Source organism: Ascaphus truei, chromosome 2 (assembly GCF_040206685.1).
Source record: "Ascaphus truei isolate aAscTru1 chromosome 2, aAscTru1.hap1, whole genome shotgun sequence".
In the NCBI taxonomy this organism is placed as follows: domain Eukaryota; kingdom Metazoa; phylum Chordata; class Amphibia; order Anura; family Ascaphidae; genus Ascaphus; species Ascaphus truei.
In genome coordinates, this window is record NC_134484.1 from 142406111 (window position 1) to 142431459 (window position 25349).

General features: G+C 41.2%; 1 protein-coding gene across 14 annotated transcripts in view; it reads left to right on the forward strand.

The window, feature by feature from the left end:
• Positions 1–25349, forward strand: part of PTPRM (protein tyrosine phosphatase receptor type M) — a 791475-nt gene that overhangs the window by 438489 nt on the left and 327637 nt on the right. For all 14 annotated transcript variants that reach the window (XM_075585347.1, XM_075585335.1, XM_075585339.1 and 11 more), the window contains exons 12-13: positions 19519–19792; positions 20979–21015. In XM_075585347.1, coding sequence (XP_075441462.1) covers positions 19519–19792; positions 20979–21015 — 311 coding nt within the window. The remainder of the gene's footprint in view (positions 1–19518; positions 19793–20978; positions 21016–25349) is intronic.

Consider the following 25349-nt stretch of genomic DNA (forward strand, 5'->3'; position numbering starts at 1 on the left):
TCTGTTTTATCGCACACATTCCCCGACATATCTGCAGAATGATTTGTATGTACTGTGTAAAGGGATTTAAGTGACTATCCTCTTTATCAGTACACAAAAGCAAAGCTTTACTAAATTGCCCTATTAAACATTTTACTAATTTAAACTGACTTACTTGTACCTTGCAGTGACATTTTGATCTACGGCTTTCATTTCATGGATTCAAACCCAATGGTATTACATGACTATACCAATCACCTGAGAATCTCAGAAACGTCAGCTTTCATTTTTACCCTGCAGTGAATGTTACAGATATTCACGTTTGGTTTTGTTAAGCCAAGATGCGCTTCGTACAGTATGTCAGAGAAAGGTGTAAACATGATTGTCGGTGCTAAATGACAGAAAAATAGATACAGATATAACATTTCTAGATTGCTTTTGTCCGTTCAGCACATAACTAAATTGTGTTTCTCTACCAGAGACTAGGAACAAAAGAATAGTGAGGTAGATTAAGATAACTACCCCAGTTCTTGGATCCAGTATAGCCGTGAACCTAGTTAAAGCTCAGCATGTACTGTATTATCACTTTACAAGTTGCACAGTTTGCACCAAAATGCTTTGCTAAATTAATGAGCGTGCAGCACCTCTTTGCAGCATACTATGTTATTTTAAACTAAAATAATTGTATTTTTATGTTGGGTTTAATTCACCAAGCACAGATATATTATGGTTGATTGTGTGGTGAATCAAGGTAAAAAGCCTTATGAATGGGTCTTGATAAATTGAAAGGATATATAATTATTACAACATCAATAAATGTGTCATTTCTATAAAAGAAAATGTATTTAATTTCTATAATGCTGGCCGTATAAACGATGGGGTCTATTAAAACGTTATCTCTCTACAACACTTGCTTCGTGGCGCAGAAAGATGATGCATATCTAACTAAGATGATGGATATGTGTAATCTGCATTACATAGCATGCATACATACATGTGTGTAGAGAAATATTTATTAAGGCGCGCTTTCTGTCGCTGCATTGTAATGTTGACATCGTTTAGCGGTTAATTTATGAGGCAATAATGATACTTTTGGTGCATTCACTTTCAATTAGGTACGCCGGTTTTTAACGCTGCATTAACAAACACAAAACAACACTACAGGGAGCCTTGGTAAATGGACTACCAAGTGCGTGTCGTATACAAAATCTCTAGCTGGCATTATTTGTAGTATTTCTCACAGAAAACTTAGCTCCAGAAATACTCCTTATTAACTGGTATCACACAGGGAGTGTAAATAACAGTAAGGCTATTTGTGTATGATATGAGTTATTTCCCATGGAGAGGTTTCAAGGGTAGCGCAGCGAGGAAGAATTCCTAATGCACATCAACAGTTGCATAAGATAGAGGACAGGTGAAACAAAACAAGACAGAAAAAAGACACAGAGGAGAGGTAAAGAGAAAAATAAAACGCAAGACAACTCTTTGGAATAGGGACTTCCTTACCAGTCGTATGGTGCTGCAGAATATGCTGCCACCTCATACATTAATAAATTGTGGGTGCATGTAAATGAGGATGATAACAAATGTTTTTTTGTTTTGTTTTTTGCAATCCCTACTTTAGAGAAAATTTCCATTGAAATTACAATTTAAAACTTGACCGCTGTGGTCCTGTTCCACAGAGAGACTTGACACTCAAAATGTTAAAAAAAAAAAAAAAAGCAAGAGATGATATGAAGGTCGCTGGTGCTAGATCAGCACTTCTCTCTGGCTGACCCCAATATGTTAAAAAACTGCTCATAGAAAATGATTCAAAATAACATATATGGCTTTGAAGAGTGACAATGGGAGCAGCCTGGCCATCCACTGCGTCTGCACCTTCCCTTACACCTCTTCTCCGTCAGCCTACAAAACAGTCAGCTGTGGCCATTCACTCTACTGCAGTAGTCCACTATCTATAAAAAGTTTGATATTCCTTCTCTATATAGCACAACCTCTACTCAGTATGTAGCTGGCTGCTATGTGGCAGAAGTTATTGCATAGTATTAAGATTACAATGTTGGCAGAATGAAGAGTCCATTTTGCCCACTATCCTCCATGTAGCTTTGTAGGACCTGTCCTAACCCCTCAACTGTACATTTCCAAAGGGGTTTTTAGCCGAACGAAGCAAGCATGAATTTTAAGCTGCCCAAAAAAATAAATTGTTAAATGTATGAGTACATTTGTGATCTGAGTAACCTCTTTTTTTTAGTTTTCTTCCTTTAAAATCCTGTATTGCAGTCAGGTCTAATGAGAATTGCTATGCCTGTAGCTTAATAAACCTTGGTGCGAATTTCATCCATGGGCTTTTATCAGTTGTCAAAATATGTCATATGGCAAAATGATGCAGGTATATGTCTTTTTTCTATCTACAGTATGTGTATTATGTTGTGTTCTGTATTTTGTAATTCGAGAGAAGTTGACATATGAATAGCTTCCAGCCATGTAAAGATTGTATAAAGAAAAAACAAAAAAAGTGTTTATTATCTACATATTTCATTATAGTGGGGGTTCTTATCTGTATAATAGTACAGCTGAACCCTGTTATAACGCGGCCCTTGGGGTACACCCGATACGACTGCGTTATAACCGGGATCGCAATATAAAAAATGGCTGCCACGATCAGGGATTGCGCGTCCGTCGGAGGGGGAGAGCTGTAATAACTCTTCCAGCTCTCACTTGAGCCGGCATTGCAGCGGCACCCCCACGCAGCATTACCCGGCATCTGCAGCAGCAGCTGATCTGTGTCCTGTGCAGAGAAGTTGCGAGTCTGCGAGGGGTGGGGGAGGATCTCACGGAGTCTGGGCCATGATGTCAGCTGTCTCTGTGAGTCTCGTGGCCAGGAACCAGCTCCCTTCTCTCCCCTCCTCCCCCCATCAGCGGAGGTACAGAGGGAGGGAGAGGTGTGTGTGTGTGGTGATGTGCAGGAAGGGGGGGTGTTAAGGGCAGGGGGGTGATGTGCAGACATGGGATGTGCTGAGCAGGAAGGGGGGATGTGATGGGCAGGGGGGTATGGGATGTGATGTGCAGGGGGGGTGATGTTCAGGCTGTGGGGGGTTATGTGCAGGCAGGGGGATGTGATGTGTAGGAAGGGGGGATGTGATGTGCAGGAAGGGGATGTGATGTGCAGGAAGGGGATGTGATGTGCAGGCTGTGGGGGTTATGTGCAGGCAGGGGGATGTGATGTGTAGGAAGGGGGGATGTGATGTGCAGGAAGGGGATGTGATGTGCAGGAAGGGGATGTGATGTGCAGGAAGGGGATGTGATGTGCAGGCTGTGGGGGGCTTATGTGCAGGCAGGGGGATGTGATGTGTAGGAAGGGGGGATGTGATGGGCAGGGGGGTATGGGATGTGATGTGCAGGGGGTTGATGTGCAGGCTGTGGGGGGTTATGTGCAGGCAGGGGGATGTGATGTGCAGGAAGGGCGGATGTGATGTGCAGGAAGGGGATGTGATGTGCAGGAAGGGGATGTAATGTGCAGGCTGTGGGGGGGTTATGTGCAGGCAGGGGGATGTGATGTGTAGGAAGGGGGGATGTGCTGGACAGGGGGGATGGGATGTGATGTGCAGGGGAGTATTGTGTGTGTGTCTGTCCATTCGTCTGTTAGCAATAAAGCTTTAAAATGTAAAAAAAAAAAAAAATTCAATTAGCTTTTAAAAAACGGGCGCCACGCTCACACATAAGGGGATCCGCGTTTTAGCGGATCGCGCTATAACGGGGCTGAGCTGTATTATATGCTTTCCATAATCCTTCAGAAACTTAGAAAGAAACACTTGTTCACAGAGTTTAAATCATTTTGTAGCCCAGTTAATTATCTGTAACCGTTACCTGTCGACACACCACAACGCGAAAGTGTCTCTCAGGGTTAAAAAAAAAAAAAAAAAAAAGGCACAAAATAGTTATTAGATGAAAAGTTGAAAAGTGGAAAGATCTAGTAAATGAATACAGTTTTTGATATGTTCTCATTTCATACAAATAAAAAATACGTGACTTAGAAAGTTTGCTCCAACTACCAATGATCTAGGAGGTAATAATGTGTTAATTTACATCAGAGGTAGACAGCACCGGTTGGAAATTAGACAGGCGATGGGATTTAGTTATTTTTCATTAGCACTTGGACTTTGATAAAGGAGAACAAAAAAAGCTACTTGACCTTTAAGTGTTTTAAATTATTGAAGCGCAAATAGATTTGAGGTCTGGTTACTTGCAAATCTAATTTGTCTTGTGGCGAAAAGATGAAAAGACATTTTGGGTTTGAAATTACTCCAGTCAACTTTATTCTCTCCCTAATGTATCTCAAGACAAATAGATGGCAGACATTTCAAATGTAATATTCAGTGTATAGGTCAGTGATGAGCTGCTAATGCATACTTACCAAAGTAGAAAAAAAAGGTATTAAAACTGATATATATATATATATATATATATATATATATTGTGCACATTTTTATTCCAGTATTGTGATTTTGAAGTTATTGAATTCTGAGAGTATTTGATGTATTTCCAGGCCACCGATTGCAATGTAACCATTGGCGCACACTGCCACAGATTCAAATTGAGTGCTTATTTTTTTTCATATTAAGGTTACATAAACGTCAGCTTTAAGGTTATAAATACTCAATCTACTTTTTCTTTAGTTTGAATATTCCCCCCCGCCCCCCCAGCATCTTTAACGGAAGGCTCCACTGCAGTGGTGGGCAACATGATATATAACTTCATCTTGAGCCCTCAAAAGAGCTACTGTGTATATATAGCGGACAGACACTCGTTGCAGTTGTGGGTGAAATCTTCTCCCTGCCTCTGCTTACAAATTCCAGATAAAATAGGAAAGAAATTCCTTAGCACATTAGAAACATTTAGTTAAAATTCTCTTCGCGTCAAATAATTAACAAAATCGATTTTTTTTTTCGGCATGTAGCATTGTTTTCCAAAAAACTGTTGCTGCTGCTGTCAATGGTTCCGAAACATGTTTTCTCTACCATGATTGAAACTAGGCTGTGGATTATGCTTTCTTTAATGTTCCTTTTCAAGTGCTGTATGTCTTGCGACACGGTACAAAGAAACAAAATGTATTATTACACGTTCGAAGTAAAACAATTTTAAAAGAGGCCGAGCTTTGTAGAAGTACAATTTGACTACATAAGGATTAAAGCACATAACTTTTACATTCTAGAGAGAAAGGAAAAGTACATTGAATAAAATCAAATTGCTGAATAGTTTATAAATTGTATTTTGTACTAAATGTTTTGGCAAGATTTGGGCCCATATCTACTCAGTGGTGCTACGTCATATGACACCTCATGGCTCGGAAGGTGTGGTTTATTGAATGGCTCTGCTTATTAAATATGTTCCTCAATCTTCAATGTAGATGCTGCGACGGGGCATCTTAATATTAAAAAAAAGAAGATTGAAACACAAAATTGCCCTATGCTCATGTTATCTGCAGTTTTTTGCAGAGAATCCAGTTACTAATACTGGGTACTGTGCTAGACACATTGCACACTGTAATAAACAGTTTATCCAAAGAAGGAGAAGGAGCGGCTCAGTGAGTAAAGACACTGACTGACACTGAGATTGTTGCATGGGAACCTGGTCCAATTCCTGGTGTCGGCTCCTTGTGATCTTGGGCAAGTCACTTTATCTCCCTGTGCCTCAGGCACCAAAAAAAACATAGATTGTAAGCTCCACGGGGCAGGGACTGTGCCTGCAAAATGTCTCTGTAAAGCGCAACGTACAACTAGCAGCGCTATACAAGAACATGCTATTATATTATTATTATTATTATCCAAACCCTGCACACTGATCCTCTGCTTCTTCTTTTCCTTATGCTGTACTTTTTTGACACACTTTGTGCCTGTAACTTTACCCCCATCTTTTTTTTACCATTCACCTTCCTCGCTTTTTCTTAATCTCGCCATCTTTGCATGTAAGAGATGATCAAACGTAGTTGCCTTGATATATATGTTTCTTCTATACCTTGTAATGGATTTTTGGGAGAGGTTCGGAAGGCTTTTTTTCAATACAGATCTACTTTGCTGACCTCACAAGTCTATATTGTGCTGTTCCCAGGCACTCCTGTTAGAGCTGCTGCATTGCTTGAAATGTCATGTTCTCAAAATGAAATCTACAAACTTTGACTTCCTGAAGGAATATCTATGTGGACTTCGTTTATTAACATTTTAATAAATGTTTTAGGCAAGCTGAAATCCTTACTTCAAACACAAGTAGTGGTTTATATCCTACACTTTTTAATAAAAAGAACTGGAGGTTGCTTAATATGCATGTATTGTGACAAATGGCTTCCTCAGGAACCTGAGCAGCAGCCAATCTCTGGCCTGGATTTCTCATCCCTCCGTTTCAGCCTCTGTGAAACTGTGGGATGGAGCACACTAAGGCTGAGTCCATAGACATTTCTCCCATGCGGAGGCTGAGGGAAAGCGGGTGCTTTCCCTGGCCTTACTACGCGCGCCGTCTGGGGGACGTGTCTATGGACGGGCCAGTGATGTCACAGAGCTGGTTCGCCCTCATTGGGCGAACCACTCACGTGACTGGCCCTCCGCCCCCCTCAGCGCGCAAACAAATTTTTTTTTTACTGCTACGCCTTCGCACGCCTGCGGAAGCGTGCGCGAGCCCCTGCTAAAGCAGCTCTCATTGCGGCTGCAGGGGCTCACTGGCAAGCATGAGTGTGGGTCAGCGGCTAAGCGCTGACCATGCCTGCGGCCTTATTTTGTGGCTGTACTTTCTAGCCGAAATAGGATAGAAGCTGTCCAGCATTCTGGGACATTCGGATATATCGCATTTATTACATCTCCCTGGTTTCTGTCACATGGCATAGCGCCATCCTTGTACATAGCACATTACAGCAGTAATACATGTGACGTAATAACAGGATACTTAATCGGAAGCGCTTCAGACATAAAAGTAAACATTTGGAAAAGGAGTCCCTGACCCAAAGAGCTTACAATGTAATTGTTAATTAGGGAGAATTTACAGAGACAGTAGGAGGGTATTATATGGTTAGTCTGTATGCAAGGGGCCATGGTAAATGCATATCCGATGTTTAGTACTAGCCATGGGAGCAATACAAATGCTTCAGTAAAGAGGTGTGTTTTAAGATATCCTCAAAGATTCAGGGGAGCGCCAATGTTCACGTGATTATATGAAAATGAAAAATAAAGGCAACATAGTGTGATACAGTCTCAATTCTTTCTTTCTAGTGAAAAAGGTAATCCACTCACAATTTTCCTTTCAAAAATCAGGCATTACAGAGACACTCCTCTCTCTGTTTAGAGCAATGAGCATGGATATCCACAGGTGTAGACCCCTTTCACTTTTTCTCCACCACCGCACGAATACGCAGAAATAATAAGAAATACCAAAATTGCGCAATAACGTCTTAAAATGTATTGGAGATCATCACAGATAAAACATATGGCTATGCACTCACATAAGGAATAATAGGTACAGTCATTGTACGAAATCCTGATAGATAAAGCAATTCACCGGTACACAGTGTGTTTCTTCCCTCTGCTTCTCTGCTCCCATCAACGTCACATCCGGTTGACGCAGGGCTGTGGGCGGAAGTGCTGTGAGGGGGATCTCCGGCTGCCAGGACTTCGCAACTTTGACTTGCACAGACTGGATGCTGAACACAGGATTCTACGCGTTTCGTCGGTGCGAAGTCCTGGCAGCCGGAGATCCCCCTCACAGCACTTCCGCCCACAGCCCTGCGTCAACCGGATGTGACGTTGATGGGAGCAGAGAAGCAGAGGGAAGAAACACACTGTGTACCGGTGAATTGCTTTATCTATCAGGATTTCGTACAATGACTGTACCTATTATTACGTATGTGAGTGCATAGCCATATGTTTTATCTGTGATGATCTCCAATACATTTTAAGACGTTATTGCGCAATTTTGGTATTTCTTATTATTTCTGCGTATTCGTGCGGTGGTGGAGAAAAAGTGAAAGGGGTCTACACCTGTGGATATCCATGCTCATTGCTCTAAACAGAGAGAGGAGTGTCTCTGTAATGCCTGATTTTTGAAAGGAAAATTGTGAGTGGATTACCCTTTTCACTAGAAAGAAAGAATTGAGACTGTATCACACTATGTTGCCTTTATTTTTCATTTTCATATAATCACGTGAACATTGGCGCTCCCCTGAATCTTTGAGGAATTCTGCAATCAAAAAGACTAAGAGAACAGTCTTTACAAGGGTTTTGAGTAGCTTTTCTATTAGCACCTTTTACACTGGGTGGTGGATTTATCACATGATTAACTAATAGATCACAGTTCACGTTGTAATTGAATTTATAGATATTATTTCTGTCATTTGCTTTTAAATACATGGTTACACAAATTTCACTTTTTAGGACATTGTTATAAGTAAGCGCCGTTGCAATCACATTTTTTTCACTAGTGTTTTAAGATATGCCTGAAAGGTGTAGAGAGAGGGTGCTAGTCGGATATTGAAGGTACGGGCTTTCCAGAGGTGTGGGGCAGTAAGAGAGAGAGGTGGTTGGCTTCAGATACAAAAGGGGTAGACAGAAGTGTTTATTAGCAGAATGCAAGAGGCGGGCAGGTCTATAGGGTTGACATGTAAGGAGGGGCAGAAGAGTGTATAGCCTTAAAAGAGAGAAGGAGCATTTTGTGTGTAATATGGGATTTAATAGAAAGCCTGAAGAGGAATTTCAGCAGGAAAAGCTGAAACAGATTTAGGAGAGAGTGAAGTGATCCTAGCAGTACCATTTAGGGTAGATTGTAGGGGAGACAGGGGAGAGGCAGGAAGGCCAGACAGTAGAAGGTTGCAATAGCCGAGACGGGAGAGGATGAGGGACTACGTTAAAGTGCTGGCAGTACAGCGACAGAGGAAAGGGCGTTTGATAGTACTACCAACAGTAATAGGGAAGGGGGCTGTAGGGATTGGGAGGAAGTATGATGAGCTCCGTCTTTGACATGTTTAATTTGAGTCAGTAGAGGACCATCCACGATGATATAGCGTTATTAGGTTTTTAACTATTAAAACAATGTTAATGTTTTAATTATCCAAGGTTGTGCCAAATGTGAAAAGTCATTTATGATATAATTCCCATTATATGAGGACTTCAGCTCCTTTTAAATGAATCTTACTCTTCTTCCTGGGAAGATTTCCGCTCCATTCACTTGAATGATGCCGAAATCTTCTTGAGCAAGGGAAGAACGTCATCAGAGCATTAGAAATAGAAGCCTACGAGACTCAGCTTACGGTTTGAAGAGTCTCCAGTTACTTGATGCACATGCTGTATAGTGGGATTTATATCAATCTCTGTATCTGGGTTTGTCAGTTTTTTCTCTTTCCTCTGTGTTTTATTAATGCGGCCTGTTTTAGTAGGAACTGCTTCAAGTAAATAGCCACAGCTAGAGAATGGCTTTCTCGTTGCTCGCATTACTTAAGGTCTTTTGTAAGAAAAATATATGAAGAGCCTCATCGCTTGTTATGACATTTTAAAGTGTTTCTTCTCTGAAGAGAACATCCCCCTTTCTAACACCGAGTTGTGAAACCTGATTAAATGTGCATTTCAAACATGCATTACATGATTTAATGCATTTCCCAACCAGCTTTTTCAATTTATATTTATTTTATTCCTATTCGAGTACCTAGGATAATTACTTTTCCCCCTGTTCGAGTACCTAAGATAATTACTTTTCACCTGAAATTGTTTCCAGGAGACATACTGCATTTGTAATATTCTTTCAGGGTTGTACCAAAGTTTGGCTTCAATTTCCTAATCAGCTGAAATGAAGCTGTACATTTTCTCTTTGCATCTCTTTTCCCACTAGTAACTTTTGGATGGCACTATATGGCTCTGTGTGTGTGTGTGTGTGTGTGTGTGTGTGTGTGTGTGTGTGTGTGTGTGTGTGTGTATATATATATATGTATGTAGCAAATGTTTTCCCCTCCCCCTTCAAGGCTACTGCTGATGTAGTGCTGATGTGCTTACCTGTGAGGGAACAGGAGAGATGAGTTGCCGCAATAGTGTGGGGGAATAGGACAGTCCTTTTTATTTATTTATTTATAAAATATTTACCAGGAAGTAATACATTTAGAGTTACCTCTCTTTTTCAAGTATGTCCTGGATCCCTTTTGGGGATCTGCTGGCTCTTCTCCTCTTGGTGTCAGCGCCTCCAGACATAGTGGGTTCAGCAGAGATGAAGGTAGACCCACCATGGCAACCTTTACCCCCAATACCTCAGTCCAACAGACTGCCGCCGAGTCAGAAGTATAAATGAGGATGGTCTTTATTGTAGCAGCTACTGCCGGTGTCATTACAGTGTATGCTTCAGTAGATAGGATAGATCCCTGGCTTCTGGATGGTACTGGCCTGTGGGTAATATTGAGGCCTGGCTAGAGTAGCTTGTTGCTCTCAGCCCACGAGTCTGAGCACATGTCTCCTCCCAGCCGGGCGGAGACGTCTCCAACACTCTCCCACCCCATGCAGGAGCTGGCTGGAAACCAACTGAGGGTCTCACCCCTAAGGGGCTGAACTTCAATCTATAATTCAGGCACTTCCTTTATATGTGTGTGTATATATATATATATATATATATATATATATTTATATATATATATATATATATATATATATATATAATATATATGTCTGTATGTATATATATATTATATGTATATATATATAATATATATGTATGTATGTATATATATATATATATATATATATATAAACTAACAGTATTAAAGACAGCGCCCTTCACACACTATACCCAAATTGCTGCAGCTCTGATTAAATGTGGCAAGATGTTGCACCAAGTACAGATGACTAATTAAAAATAGATATATCAATATATATATGGCATGAAACAAATGAATATCTTGCCTATACAATAAAAAAACAAAAAAGTGTGCATTCAAAAAATGAAAAATAAAAATACAATATAAAATGAAAAAATGACACAAAATGTGTCATAGGACTAAAGTAAAAAATACAAAAAATTATTAGGTGAATATTGGCATATAAAAAAAAAAACGTGTATTAGTATGCCAATAATGAGTTAAAAATATCGATGAATACTTAAGTCCATAATAAGTCCATGGATAAGATGATACAAAAGTCCAGGCTGCTTCTTCTTGGGCTCACCAACCTCCCACAGTACTTATTGGAAAAAAAAGAAGAGAAAAAGCGCCCGATCCTTGTGTAAAATCAGATGAAAAATGTTAATATATCATGGACAAGACAAATGCACACTTACAATTTGTCTATAAAAATAAGGCATATTATGGGACCAGCCCATGCACCAACTGAAGACTCCACGGTCACCTCTGCTTAATAGCATCCGAAATGGTTCCAGATCTTGCAGACACAAGGGCCGTGCGCTCTCTTTTTAGCTTCTATTTTGGATGTGGTTCATCCTTTTGAAAGCTGCCTTATACCCCACAACCGGAAGCATTTTTCTACAAATCGGACATGATCACGGCTGTACTCATACTCTGCAGGCATTTACCAAAAATGTACAATCCAGATGTACAGTAGGCTACTTTTACTGTATACACTTCTGAATTTGTTGGATAAGTTCCCTTTTTACTAAGCTATTGGGTTTTCAGAACTGGTCCTATATGCTGTTTTCACATTTTAAGAAAGTTATATGAATTTCCCTATCTTTAACAAGACCTGGAATATTTCTTGTATGATGTTCTGCAAAATCACACATAGCAAATATTTGCTCTCAGTAATTGTCCATGGTGCTGAAACGGCATCTGTGTTGATTTTTGTTGAAGTTTAATAACTCCTTTGAGAGCCGAAACATTGAGTTATATTAATGTCACTTTCTTTTAACATTTTGGAGTGCCTGTCCCCTTTCTTGATATATATATATATATATATATATATATATATATATATATATATATATATATATATATATATATATATATATATATATATATATATATAAAATGTATAGTTTGACAGCGCCTGGTTGTGTTCCAGCCTTACAGCAGACTCTTGATGGCACACAGATCGTCAAAAATAGTTAACACAGATGACCTGTATAAATGGCAGTTATACAAAATATATAATAGGAACTCGGATTGTGGTTATATATAAATGGTGAGTGTAAAAGTGTGAAAAAATAAAAAAATATATAAAAAACATGAAAAAATACACACCGGCAGCAGTGAGGTCTGACGTAACGAAGCAAGCGGTCGGCGCATGAGTTTACCCATACAATGCTTATATTGCATTGACAAATTGTGAGTGTGCATTTGTCTTGTAATTTTGTATTAAAACTTTGTATTTGGATTTTACACATGGATCGGGCGCTTTTTCTCTTTTTTCTCATATATATATATATATATATATATATATATATATATATATATATATACATACAGTGTTCGACAAACCTATACATTTGCTCGCCCCGGGCGAGTGGATTTAACCCCCGGGCGAGTAAATATTGGCCCAAGCAGCACACGTTTGGTACTAGGTGGCGAGTAGATTTTTTGGTGATTTGTCAACCACTGTATATATATATATATATATATATATATATATATATATATATATATATATAGTTATACGTTACCGTTCCAAGGATTGGTAAACAAGAGACAGCACTCAATGTTGAAGATCAAAGTGTATTAGTGAAAGCAAAAATACATCCAGAAACCCAACGTTTCGGTCCTACAGAATGGGACCTTCCTCAGGGGGATACAAAGGGAGAATGACACAGTTCACCACATATTTATACATCAAACACTGAAAGTCAATTAACCAATCACCATCACCCAATTAAATTAACACAAGAAACCTGCAGCTCTGATGTCATATGTTGATTAAGCTTACATAAGATACCTCCATACTGCTAATCACTCAGCTGTGTATCATCCATTGTCATGGTTATCAATGGGTGTGAGCTCTGATTGATATGGCAGGGGCAATAGGGAGAGGATATCTAAAGAATTAAGGCAGGTTGTGCCATACATAAGTGAAACATTATAAAACCAGGGACATATATATCAAACACTGAAAGTCAATTAACCAATCACCATCACTCAATTAAAATAACACAAGAAACCTGCAGCCTGTTGATTAAGCTTACATAAGATACCTCCATACTGCTAATCACCCAGCTGTGTATTGCATCCATTGTCATGGTTACCAATGGGTCTGAGCTCTGATTGATATGTCAGGGGCAGCAGGGAGAGGGTTTTTAAAGAAGTAAAGCAGGTAGTGCCATACATAAGTGAAACATAATAAAACCAGGGACATATAGGTGTGGGGGAGTGTGGGGGAGTGGTGGGGATCATGATGGAATGTACTGACATAACTAGAGGGCAGAGCCAGACTATGTCATATGAACCATAAGTGCATATGGGAATACCACAATAAGTAGAACTTGCATGTAAACAAATGATGAATAAATATGTATAGACTTCTAACCAAAGGAGAGCAACAGAGGATATTATACCATGAAACACATCAGTGAAATTAATGTGATTGTCCACACACGCACATGTCCATGGGTATCATCAGGATCTGACCTAAAGAAAACAACTTAGCTTAAAATCCTCGTTAAGCCCTTTTGGGGTCATTGTACTTAAATCAAAGATAGCTTTAGCTTCCAGCTGTAATAGTAGTTTATTCCTGTCGCCACCCCTGGTAGGGGCACGAGCCTGTATAATAGGCATGCATCTTAGAGTTGCTAAACTGTGTCTGTGTTTCCTGAAGTGTCGTGCCACCGGTTGGTGTTTCAAATCATTGTCATCTTCAGCACCCAGAAGTGCCTTCCTGATTGCACATCGATGAATACTGATACGTTCCTTTAACATTCTCATCGTCTTTCCAACGTAGTAGAGCCCACATGGGCACTTGATGAAGTACACTACATATTTAGACTCACAGTTTAAATATTGTTTAATTTTTGTAGATTTGCCAGTCTGAGGGTGAGCAAAAGTACTTCCTGTTTGCATAAACTGGCAGTTGGTACAGCCATGGCATCTGTATGACCCCGGTTTTCTCGCCAGCCAGGTCTTTGCTGGCATGTATTTGTCAACGGGATCAGAATGTGTAAGCAGATCTCCCAGATTTCTGCCTCTTTTATAACAAAAAAGGGGTGGAGCATTAAAGTCTTTCCCAATCCTGCGATCATTAGCCAATATATGCCAATGTTGTTGTATAGACCTTTTGATATGTCCAGATGCAGTGCTGTAAGTGCTGACCACCTTACAGCGATCAGAATCAGTGGTCCTCATTGTTGGTGACAGCAGCTCCTCCCTCTCTGGGATCCTGGCTTTGATGAGTGCCTTATTGACTTCTTTGGGATCATATCCCCTCTCTAGAAAGCGAGAGGCCATCTCCAGAAGTGCACACTCCACTAGTTTGGGGTCACTCACAATTCTCCGGACACGTAGTAGTTGTGAGAAAGGGAGACCTGCTTTTAATGGTGGAGGATGATGGCTGGTTGCATGTAATAATGTGTTCCTATCTGTGGGCTTCTGGAATAGACGTGTGCAGAGTTTTCCATTGTCCTTATAAACAATGGTATCAAGAAAAGGAACTTCAATGGTACTGTAGCTAGCTGTGAACCTAATTGTGCATGGAATTTTGTTTAGATACTCAGTAAATGATAGAAGCTCTGTTTCCAGTCCTCGCCAGACCAGGAACACATCATCAATGTAGCGATAGTAGTTAGATATACGGTCCGCAAATGGGGCATCGGTAAGCAAATGGGTGTTCTCGTAGGTATCCATGAACAGGTTGGCATACGCCGGTGCCATGTTTGACCCCATAGCGGTGCCTGTTAGTTGCAGATAAAAGGTTTTCTCAAACCTGAAGTAGTTCTTATGGAGTATCACCTCCAGCAGCAATAACAAGCATTCTGGAGGCGGCCCCTTGTGCTCTGCAAACTTACTGAAGTGGTCACGGATCGCTTCAATGCCCTCCTGGTGTGGGATGTTAGTATATAGACTGCCCACGTCCATGGTTACCAGTATAGTATCTGCAGTAACCGGCGAAATGCCTTCCAATTTGTGGATGAAGTCAGTTGTATCTTTGACAAATGAGGCCATCCGCATCACCATGGGTTGAAGGTAGAAATCCAAGAACTGTGATAATGGATGACACAAGGACCCTCGTGCCGAGATGATTGGTCTCCCCGGAGGCTTGGTCAGAGATTTGTGTATTTTAGGGAGTATATAAATGACCGGTGTAATGGGGTATGTTTGCATCAGGAACTTGGCTGTTTCCTCCGCAATCCACGAATTATTGAGTCCTAGCTGTATGATAGAGTCAATCTCCTTCTTGAACGGCATTGTTGGGTCTGATTTCAGACGCTTGTAGTTAGTATCGTCTCCAAGCTGGTTGGAGATTTCCTTTTTGTAGTCAGAGTATGCCATGACTACAATGACGCCACCCTTGTCAATAAGTGCTCATTTGACCTTACCATACTGGTAATCGAACAGTCCAGTAAGGAACTGGGGAAAATTAAAAAAGAGATCGATACTATCTATTCCAAACATGGTGATACCCTCAGTGCTGATACCAACACTAACTGGACTGACAAACTGCAGACCACCATAGATGCGTACCGTGAGGGGCTGGTCAAATACAAGCGGGACAAGCTGAAACAGGTTAAGATGGACTACAAAGATCGACGTGTTTATAAGTGGCTTCTGGGGATTGGAGATAGCACACAGAGCTCCTCCAGGGGCAGACGCCACTATACACATACCAGGAAGGCAGCAGTATCTGGTGCAGCATACAATACAAGTGATACAGACTTTTCTGATTCACAAGAAGGCACGTCTGCGGATCCTTTTTTAGGAATAGGTACGACAGGACAAAAAAAAAAAAAAAAAAAAAAAAAAAAAAAAACCCCCTTACCCGACTCCGATACAGGCGGCAGACCAGGAGAGGTGGGTGGAAACCACCGATACCCACTACGGGACTCCAGAAAGGAGAGAGGAGAGAGGGGGGAGAGAGGAAGATGGAGAAGACGGTAGTCTACAACATCTCTGGTCATGTATTGACTACAACAGAAATTGATGTCCTCCAGAAAGGGTTATCGTATGTACCTACACACAAACAGGATCCGTTCCTATGGGAGGTTGATCTTTTCAAGCTCAATAGACAATTGCGTCTAAAAGATTTTTATAGCAAACCTACAGGGGATACATCAACAAGCACCCTCAGGGACCCAATTACTGGGGGCCGTTTCAAGACTAGGAGTTCATTCGATCCTGTGGTCGTGAACCATAACATCACCACATTTATGAGTCTTGTGGAGAGAGATACTAGACAACGTATCAGCCAATACAGAACTAGTTTCCGTAACATGACCAGGGAAGAACATGAAGCACTGAAGTCACTACGGGCAAATACAAATATCATCATACGCGCAGCAGACAAGGGTGGCGGAATTGTAGTCATGGCATACTCTGACTACAAAAAGGAAATCTCCAACCAGCTTGGAGACGATACTAACTACAAGCGTCTGAAATCAGACCCAACAATGCCGTTCAAGAAGGAGATTGACTCTATCATACAGCTAGGACTCAATAATTCGTGGATTGCGGAGGAAACAGCCAAGTTCCTGATGCAAACATACCCCATTACACCGGTCATTTATATACTCCCTAAAATACACAAATCTCTGACCAAGCCTCCGGGGAGACCAATCATCTCGGCACGAGGGTCCTTGTGTCATCCATTATCACAGTTCTTGGATTTCTACCTTCAACCCATGGTGATGCGGATGGCCTCATTTGTCAAAGATACAACTGACTTCATCCACAAATTGGAAGGCATTTCGCCGGTTACTGCAGATACTATACTGGTAACCATGGACGTGGGCAGTCTATATACTAACATCCCACACCAGGAGGGCATTGAAGCGATCCGTGACCACTTCAGTAAGTTTGCAGAGCACAAGGGGCCGCCTCCAGAATGCTTGTTATTGCTGCTGGAGGTGATACTCCATAAGAACTACTTCAGGTTTGAGAAAACCTTTTATCTGCAACTAACAGGCACCGCTATGGGGTCAAACATGGCACCGGCGTATGCCAACCTGTTCATGGATACCTACGAGAACACCCATTTGCTTACCGATGCCCCATTTGCGGACCGTATATCTAACTACTATCGCTACATTGATGATGTGTTCCTGGTCTGGCGAGGACTGGAAACAGAGCTTCTATCATTTACTGAGTATCTAAACAAAATTCCATGCACAATTAGGTTCACAGCTAGCTACAGTACCATTGAAGTTCCTTTTCTTGATACCATTGTTTATAAGGACAATGGAAAACTCTGCACACGTCTATTCCAGAAGCCCACAGATAGGAACACATTATTACATGCAACCAGCCATCATCCTCCACCATTAAAAGCAGGTCTCCCTTTCTCACAACTACTACGTGTCCGGAGAATTGTGAGTGACCCCAAACTAGTGGAGTGTGCACTTCTGGAGATGGCCTCTCGCTTTCTAGAGAGGGGATATGATCCCAAAGAAGTCAATAAGGCACTCATCAAAGCCAGGATCCCAGAGAGGGAGGAGCTGCTGTCACCAACAATGAGGACCACTGATTCTGATCGCTGTAAGGTGGTCAGCACTTACAGCACTGCATCTGGACATATCAAAAGGTCTATACAACAACATTGGCATATATTGGCTAATGATCGCAGGATTGGGAAAGACTTTAATGCTCCACCCCTTTTTTGTTATAAAAGAGGCAGAAATCTGGGAGATCTGCTTACACATTCTGATCCCGTTGACAAATACATGCCAGCAAAGACCTGGCTGGCGAGAAAACCGGGGTCATACAGATGCCATGGCTGTACCAACTGCCAGTTTATGCAAACAGGAAGTACTTTTGCTCACCCTCAGACTGGCAAATCTACAAAAATTAAACAATATTTAAACTGTGAGTCTAAATATGTAGTGTACTTCATCAAGTGCCCATGTGGGCTCTACTACGTTGGAAAGACGATGAGAATGTTAAAGGAACGTATCAGTATTCATCGATGTGCAATCAGGAAGGCACTTCTGGGTGCTGAAGATGACAATGATTTGAAACACCAACCGGTGGCACGACACTTCAGGAAACACAGACACAGTTTAGCAACTCTAAGATGCATGCCTATTATACAGGCTCGTGCCCCTACCAGGGGTGGCGACAGGAATAAACTACTATTACAGCTGGAAGCTAAAGCTATCTTTGATTTAAGTACAATGACCCCAAAAGGGCTTAACGAGGATTTTAAGCTAAGTTGTTTTCTTTAGGTCAGATCCTGATGATACCCATGGACATGTGCGTGTGTGGACAATCACATTAATTTCACTGATGTGTTTCATGGTATAATATCCTCTGTTGCTCTCCTTTGGTTAGAAGTCTATACATATTTATTCATCATTTGTTTACATGCAAGTTCTACTTATTGTGGTATTCCCATATGCACTTATGGTTCATATGACATAGTCTGGCTCTGCCCTCTAGTTATGTCAGTACATTCCATCATGATCCCCACCACTCCCCCACACTCCCCCACACCTATATGTCCCTGGTTTTATTATGTTTCACTTATGTATGGCACTACCTGCTTTACTTCTTTAAAAACCCTCTCCCTGCTGCCCCTGACATATCAATCAGAGCTCAGACCCATTGGTAACCATGACAATGGATGCAATACACAGCTGGGTGATTAGCAGTATGGAGGTATCTTATGTAAGCTTAATCAACAGGCTGCAGGTTTCTTGTGTTATTTTAATTGAGTGATGGTGATTGGTTAATTGACTTTCAGTGTTTGATATATATGTCCCTGGTTTTATAATGTTTCACTTATGTATGGCACAACCTGCCTTAATTCTTTAGATATCCTCTCCCTATTGCCCCTGCCATATCAATCAGAGCTCACACCCATTGATAACCATGACAATGGATGATACACAGCTGAGTGATTAGCAGTATGGAGGTATCTTATGTAAGCTTAATCAACATATGACATCAGAGCTGCAGGTTTCTTGTGTTAATTTAATTGGGTGATGGTGATTGGTTAATTGACTTTCAGTGTTTGATGTATAAATATGTGGTGAACTGTGTCATTCTCCCTTTGTATCCCCCTGAGGAAGGTCCCATTCTGTAGGACCGAAACGTTGGGTTTCTGGATGTATTTTTGCTTTCACTAATACACTTTGATCTTCAACATTGAGTGCTGTCTCTTGTTTACCAATCCTTGGAACGGTAACGTATAACTACATTCTCTATATGGGACGTGCACCTGTGGCTTAACAGCACCTATTGGAGTGCCAGCTGCCTTATCTGACTATATATATATATATATATATATATATATATATATATACACACTGTATATTTAAATGGTTAGCAGCTGTTTGACTTCAACTGTTGTACTTTTATCATTTCAAAGTTCTTTAGAACTCATTACAGAAACCAGTGTGCTCCACAGATGAAGAATATGCTTTTCCTTTTGTCTTTTTCAGTGTTTACCAGATTGTCGTTGAGGAAGAGCACCCTCGCAGGACCAAAAAGACAAGTGAACGCCTAAAGTGTTACCCAGTGCCCATACATGTCCTCAACTCATCATTACTGAATTCTCAGTATTATTTTGCAGCAGAATTTCCAGCAAACGATCTGTTAGCTGCCCAGCCATTTACCATTGGCGATAATAAGACATACAGCGGCTACTGGAACGCCCCGCTTCTACCACACAAAAGCTACAGCATTTATTTCCAAGCTGCCAGCCGCGCAAATGGGGTAAGGCTCATACGACAGGTGTCGTTTCTGTAATTTCCTGACACAGATGAGCAAAGTTGAATTCTGTGCTCTGCTGGGCACTTTATACTGTACGTGTTATCTTGCTTGCAGGATAACAAGCACAAGCTGAAATTAGTAGGTTTGGTTCCCTGCTGAGCTAGTGAATTGGGATGCCCGCACCTAAATGATCGCTCCAATCCTGAGATAGGATGAGTCAGGTTACAGACCTGTAGTTACAGTAAGGCAAGAATAGACATGCTGACATGTTCATCAGCAGTGGCATCCAGGCTGCTCATTTTCTTATCTTCTCAGCATTCAGTTGTTTCTATGAAATCCTAATTCATAACTAGCATGCTTGGAGATTATTTATCTTGTTACAAAACATCACACATCTTTACATGAGATTCAGGTCTTTCAAATTCATGTTGGCACTATATACAACTGTATGTTTGTTCTACTCCCATTACACGTAGACTTTGATTGCTATGTTAAAGTTTTCCTTATACAAAGTTGCTATATGAATATGAATATATATAGATTTTTTTTTTTTTAAGTCTTCTCAAGGAAAGGAGTAGATGAGTTCAGAGAAGTACCTAGAAAGGCGCTATACAAAACACGTCTCATGTGACTAAATCTGACTCTTCCACAAATTGTTTTCTATTTCCTGAGTAGACTTATCCGACCCTTCACATCCTGATGAGCTTTGGTTTCCTGACAGCCTGAAAATGTTTCCGCCAGCTCCCATAATGGTTCTTCCTTCACAGCGTACTGACAAAGCAAGATTGCGAAATGCCATTGATTTTTAGTTTTTTCTTTAAATGATCTGACATGATGTTTAACAACGTAGCTTGCGCAATGACAAAATAATAATACTAATAATAATAAATCTTTCAAGGTCAGTGAGCTTTGCATGTTTATAATGCCCTCCCCCTCCCCCTCAAAAAAGAGCTCAAGACATCATGTTTAAAATACATCTGTTATGTTACCAGTATTTATTAAGGAAGAGGTTTTGAACACTTACATTTTATTTTTGTACCCGTTGCATCAATTGTCTCAAAACAGAATCTACTTAAGTACTTCATGTACACACTCTCTAGAGAACATTACATTCATATATTTTGGTTTTAGAACAAGTCTGCGTTCGTTCTCTATTACAAATACTTTCTTCCCTCTCTTTTTGTCACAGGAAACGAAAATTGACTGTGTCACGATAGCCACAAAAGGTATGCTAAAACAAGTGTTCATTTTGGTGTATTTTAATTTGTTAAAATGTCTCATTTTTTTCTTTATTTGAACTTCATCCCTAAGGAAAACAAAGTTAAAATAATGACTGAACATTTCGCATATCTCACATTGATAATATTACAGTAGTGTGATAATGTGAGACACTAGACCAGGAGTGGCCAACTCCAGTTCTTAAGAGCCACCAGCAGGTCAGGTTTAAAGAATATCCCGTCTTCAGCACAAGTGGTTCAGTCATTGACTGAACCACTATGTGAGCCACCTGTGCTGAAGCAGGGATATCCTTAAAACAGGCCTAGAAGTATCTAAATGTTCTAAAGCTAAGATGGAGCTTATGTTGGCTTTAATGAAATGTCTTAAGACCTTATGACCAGATTACATATTTAAATACAAAGAAAGATAGTTCTGTTATTCAAACTAAATCTATGTAGATTGTTCTTCCTGTTTCAAAGTCTTGGGGCCTCATGCAGAGAGCAGCGCTATTTAGAATTGGAGAGGGGAATAAAATTTAGCTTTATTGGAGAGTTTTTTTCTCCATATGCAGAAAGGGCATAAAACTGCATTTACAATCCTTTCTGCATATGGAGAGTTTCAACCAGCGCTATGAGCGCTGTTGAAACTAGTGGGATAGAAATCAATTTTTTTTTTCCTCCTCCACCGGCCGCGGAGCGCCAGCTTCATGGTGGAGAGGAAAAATGTTGAAAATCGCGGCATTTTTTTGGCGCGAACAACCACTAGATGGCGATCGCGGCTCTCTGCATACGGCCGTTTTAAACACTGGAGAGATTAGGATCTCTCCAGCCGCGCGGCGAGTTTCAAGAAAAAAATAAATTGGCGCTTTTTTTAAAACTTGCCATTATCTGCCTTTCTCAAGGCAGAATTCGCCAAAACATGCCGCTTTCCCTGTTAGCGCTGCTCTCTGCATGAGGCCCTTAATGTGATACTACAAAAAACAATAAAAACGTTTGGAAAAAAAAACATGACCTGTGGTGACCCTTGAGGACTGGAGCTGGCCTCTCCTGCACTAGACCCTTCACAAATATTTTAGTGGGCAATATAGATATATTTAGAAATACACAAATATTTTTTACACAATGGTAAAGTGTGCACTGAAAATGTATTTTTTTAATTTTTTTTTCAACATGATATGGATTGTGTTTCCAATTCCATTCCCTTTATAGTCATGTCCAATTTTTACATTGATCAAGTAAAAAAAAAAAAATCTTTATTATGTTAGAAATATAATGGGGATTTCAAATAAATTTCCAAGGGTGTTGTCAAAATTTGAAACTCCGTTCTTTTTTGGGGGGGTTTTTTTTTTAAACGATGCATCAGATATTTACACGTTCATAAACATGCAAGAGTGAAAATTTGGGAATTAAGTCATTTTTCAGTAACATTTTTTTTAAACCGTTAATGACTTATGAGAACCAGGACTATGCAGTATATATTACAGGAAATGTGATCTTTTATTTTGAAAGGGTACACGGTTGTCAAGTGAAAGCAATGGGAATAGAGGGTTTTAAAGTCTCATAATGAGTGTGAAATGTGTACTAGGCACACGGAATACACTCCTGACAATTCTGACTGCAAACTATTTGTGTTGCAGCCATATTCAAAGTGCACCGTAACCATACACATTTGTAAAGTTATGTTTGCAGTAGAAAGTTTCCCATTGAAGAGATTCCTTTAGCTAACTTCTTCATCCATCACTGACAGGAATAATCCGTCCCCACAGGGGACTTGTGTTTGAAGTGTAGTTATCCGTATGAAGTTTACCTTCTTTTTGTTTTAGTGATTCACTTCAAAGTTTCCCTTTCTTTCTAGTTCTTGACCTTCCATGGCCATGTATATAGGATTGGAAAAGGTTCTATGAGTGCATTCGGCACCATAGTTGTTGACCTCTCCTTGACTACCACTGCACCGGCCCTGTTTGTATGGGGTTTGCTAGAGGCCTACTGTAAATGACCAAGGTTTCTTAACCTTTTCAGGACCTTAACGATGCACCTGGTTCTAGGGGGTGATCAGGTTGACTACTCCGGTGGAGTGGCCAGCCCGATTGTAACAGAAGTGGAGGCCCCACCACTTCCATTTCACTGGTCTAGGCATGTGATTGCTTTTGGTACAGACAGACCCCTTGAATTTGATTGTTTAATAGAGGATCTAAACTCCTAAGAGTGGTGGGAAACTAAACGAGCTGTCCCAAGTAGCTGAAAACCCTCCACCCCTTTTTTTTTTCCTTAAAGGATTTAACAATGAAATTCAACTGTGCTTAAAAATTTGGCAGATTTTGTTTCTTTTGAAATTAAACACAAAACTCTTTTCTTTGGGGCCTCTATATGGGATAGTGTTTGACAATCATTTTCTCAAATTATCCAACCATGTCTTTATCAGATGAACCACAAAGAAGGAAGGGGAAATTACGAAATGCTGTGCAAGCTCAGGTTGAACACACATCACATAAAAGGTGTAGCCTGCAGAAATCAAACCCCAAGTCCCAGCTCACCATGTTTACAAGATAACTTTCACAAAATTGTTCAAATTTCTTCTATGTTTGGGATTCTGGTTAAAAAGGCCAATCAATCACTCAGATTTACCCACTAAAAACATGTAATTGCCATTAGTACACTATGGTCTTATGAGGGGCTGCCCTTTTGATTGGCATTTACTGCAGGTCCCTTAAAAAACAGTGTGCTTAAGTGTGTAAGTGCACCAGGTAGCCGCCAAAATAGGTCAAATCAATTTGGGCTCCACATATGATATAATTTGGGTCTGCCTGCTAAGTAGCGCCGACCATGGGCTATTGCAAAATTATTTACCCTTTCTATTCTAACCAGGAAGTGGGTGTACAAACACATTTAAAAAATACCATCAACTTGTACAATTCTATACAAAATATATATATATATATATATATATATATAGCAACTGTAAATATTCCTGTATATTCATTTGCATGTCTTAGGCCCGGGCCATAGAGCACTCAGGCGTGCTGAGGCGTGCTGAGCCGCGCTGAACAGATGCAGAACGCCCCTGCATCTGCTATCAGCGCGGCTATAGTTTCTCCATGCTGATGCGCACTGATGCGCGCTGAGGAGGAGAAACTCTTCCCCGAGCGCCAAACTGATATATTTGGTGCTCGGGGAAGCGGAGGAGCGGTCATGTGACCGCTCCCATCCAATGGGGCTGCAGCCGGTTCCCTGCAGAGCCGCCATTACCAGACAGAAGACAGAAGGTGTTGTGTGTGTGTGTTGTGTGTGTGTTGTGTGTGTGTTGTGTGTGTTGTGTAGGAGGGGAGAGGATGATGCCCCGATCGCTGTCTCCCTTCTGCTCCGGTCCCTGCCCCCCTCCTGCCCAGATCGCTGTCCCCCTTCTGCTCCGGTCCCTGCCCCCCTCCTGCCCCGATCGCTGTCTCCATTCTGCTCCGGTCCCTGCCCCCCTCCTGCCCCGATCGCTGTCTCCCTTCTGCTCCGGTCCCTGTCTCCTGTGTGTGTTGTGTGTGTCTGTGTGTGCATTGTGTGCCTTGTGTGTGTGTGTGTTTGCATTGTGTGTGTGTATGTGTCTGTGTGTGCATATGTATGTATGCATGTATGCATCTGCTTCTGGTCCCTGCCCCCCTCCTGCCCCGATCGCTGTCCCCCTTCTGCTCCGGTCCCTGCCCCCCTCCTGCCCCGATCGCTGTCTCCCTTCTGCTCTGGTCCCTGTCTCCTGTGTGTGTTGTGTGTGTGTCTGTGTGTGCATTGTGTGCCTTGTGTGTGTGTGTTTGCATTGTGTGTGTATGTGTCTGTGTGTGCATATGTGTGTGTGCATGTATGCATGTGTGTGTGCATCTGTGTGTGTGTGTATGTATGTGTGTGTGCATGTGTGTGTGTCTGTGTGTGCATGTATGCATCTGCTTCTGGTCCCTGCCCCCCTCCTGCCCCGATCGCTGTCCCCCTTCTGCTCCGGTCCCTGCCCCCCTCCTGCCCCGATCGCTGTCTCCCTTCTGCTCTGGTCCCTGTCTCCTGTGTGTGTGTTGTGTGTGTGTGTGTGTGTGCATTGTGTGCCTTGTGTGTGTGTTTGCATTGTGTGTGTATGTGTCTGTGTGTGCATCTGTGTGTGTTTGCATTGTGTGTGTATGTGTATGCATGTGTGCATATGTGTGTATGCATGTATGCATGTGTGTGTGTGTGTGTATGTGTATGCATGTGTGTGTCTGTGTGTGTGTGTGTGTGTGTGTGTTTGTGTGTGTATGTGTATGCATGTGTGCATGTGTGCATATGTGTGCATGCATGTGTGTGTGTGTGTGTGTGTGTGTGCATGCATGTGTGTGCAT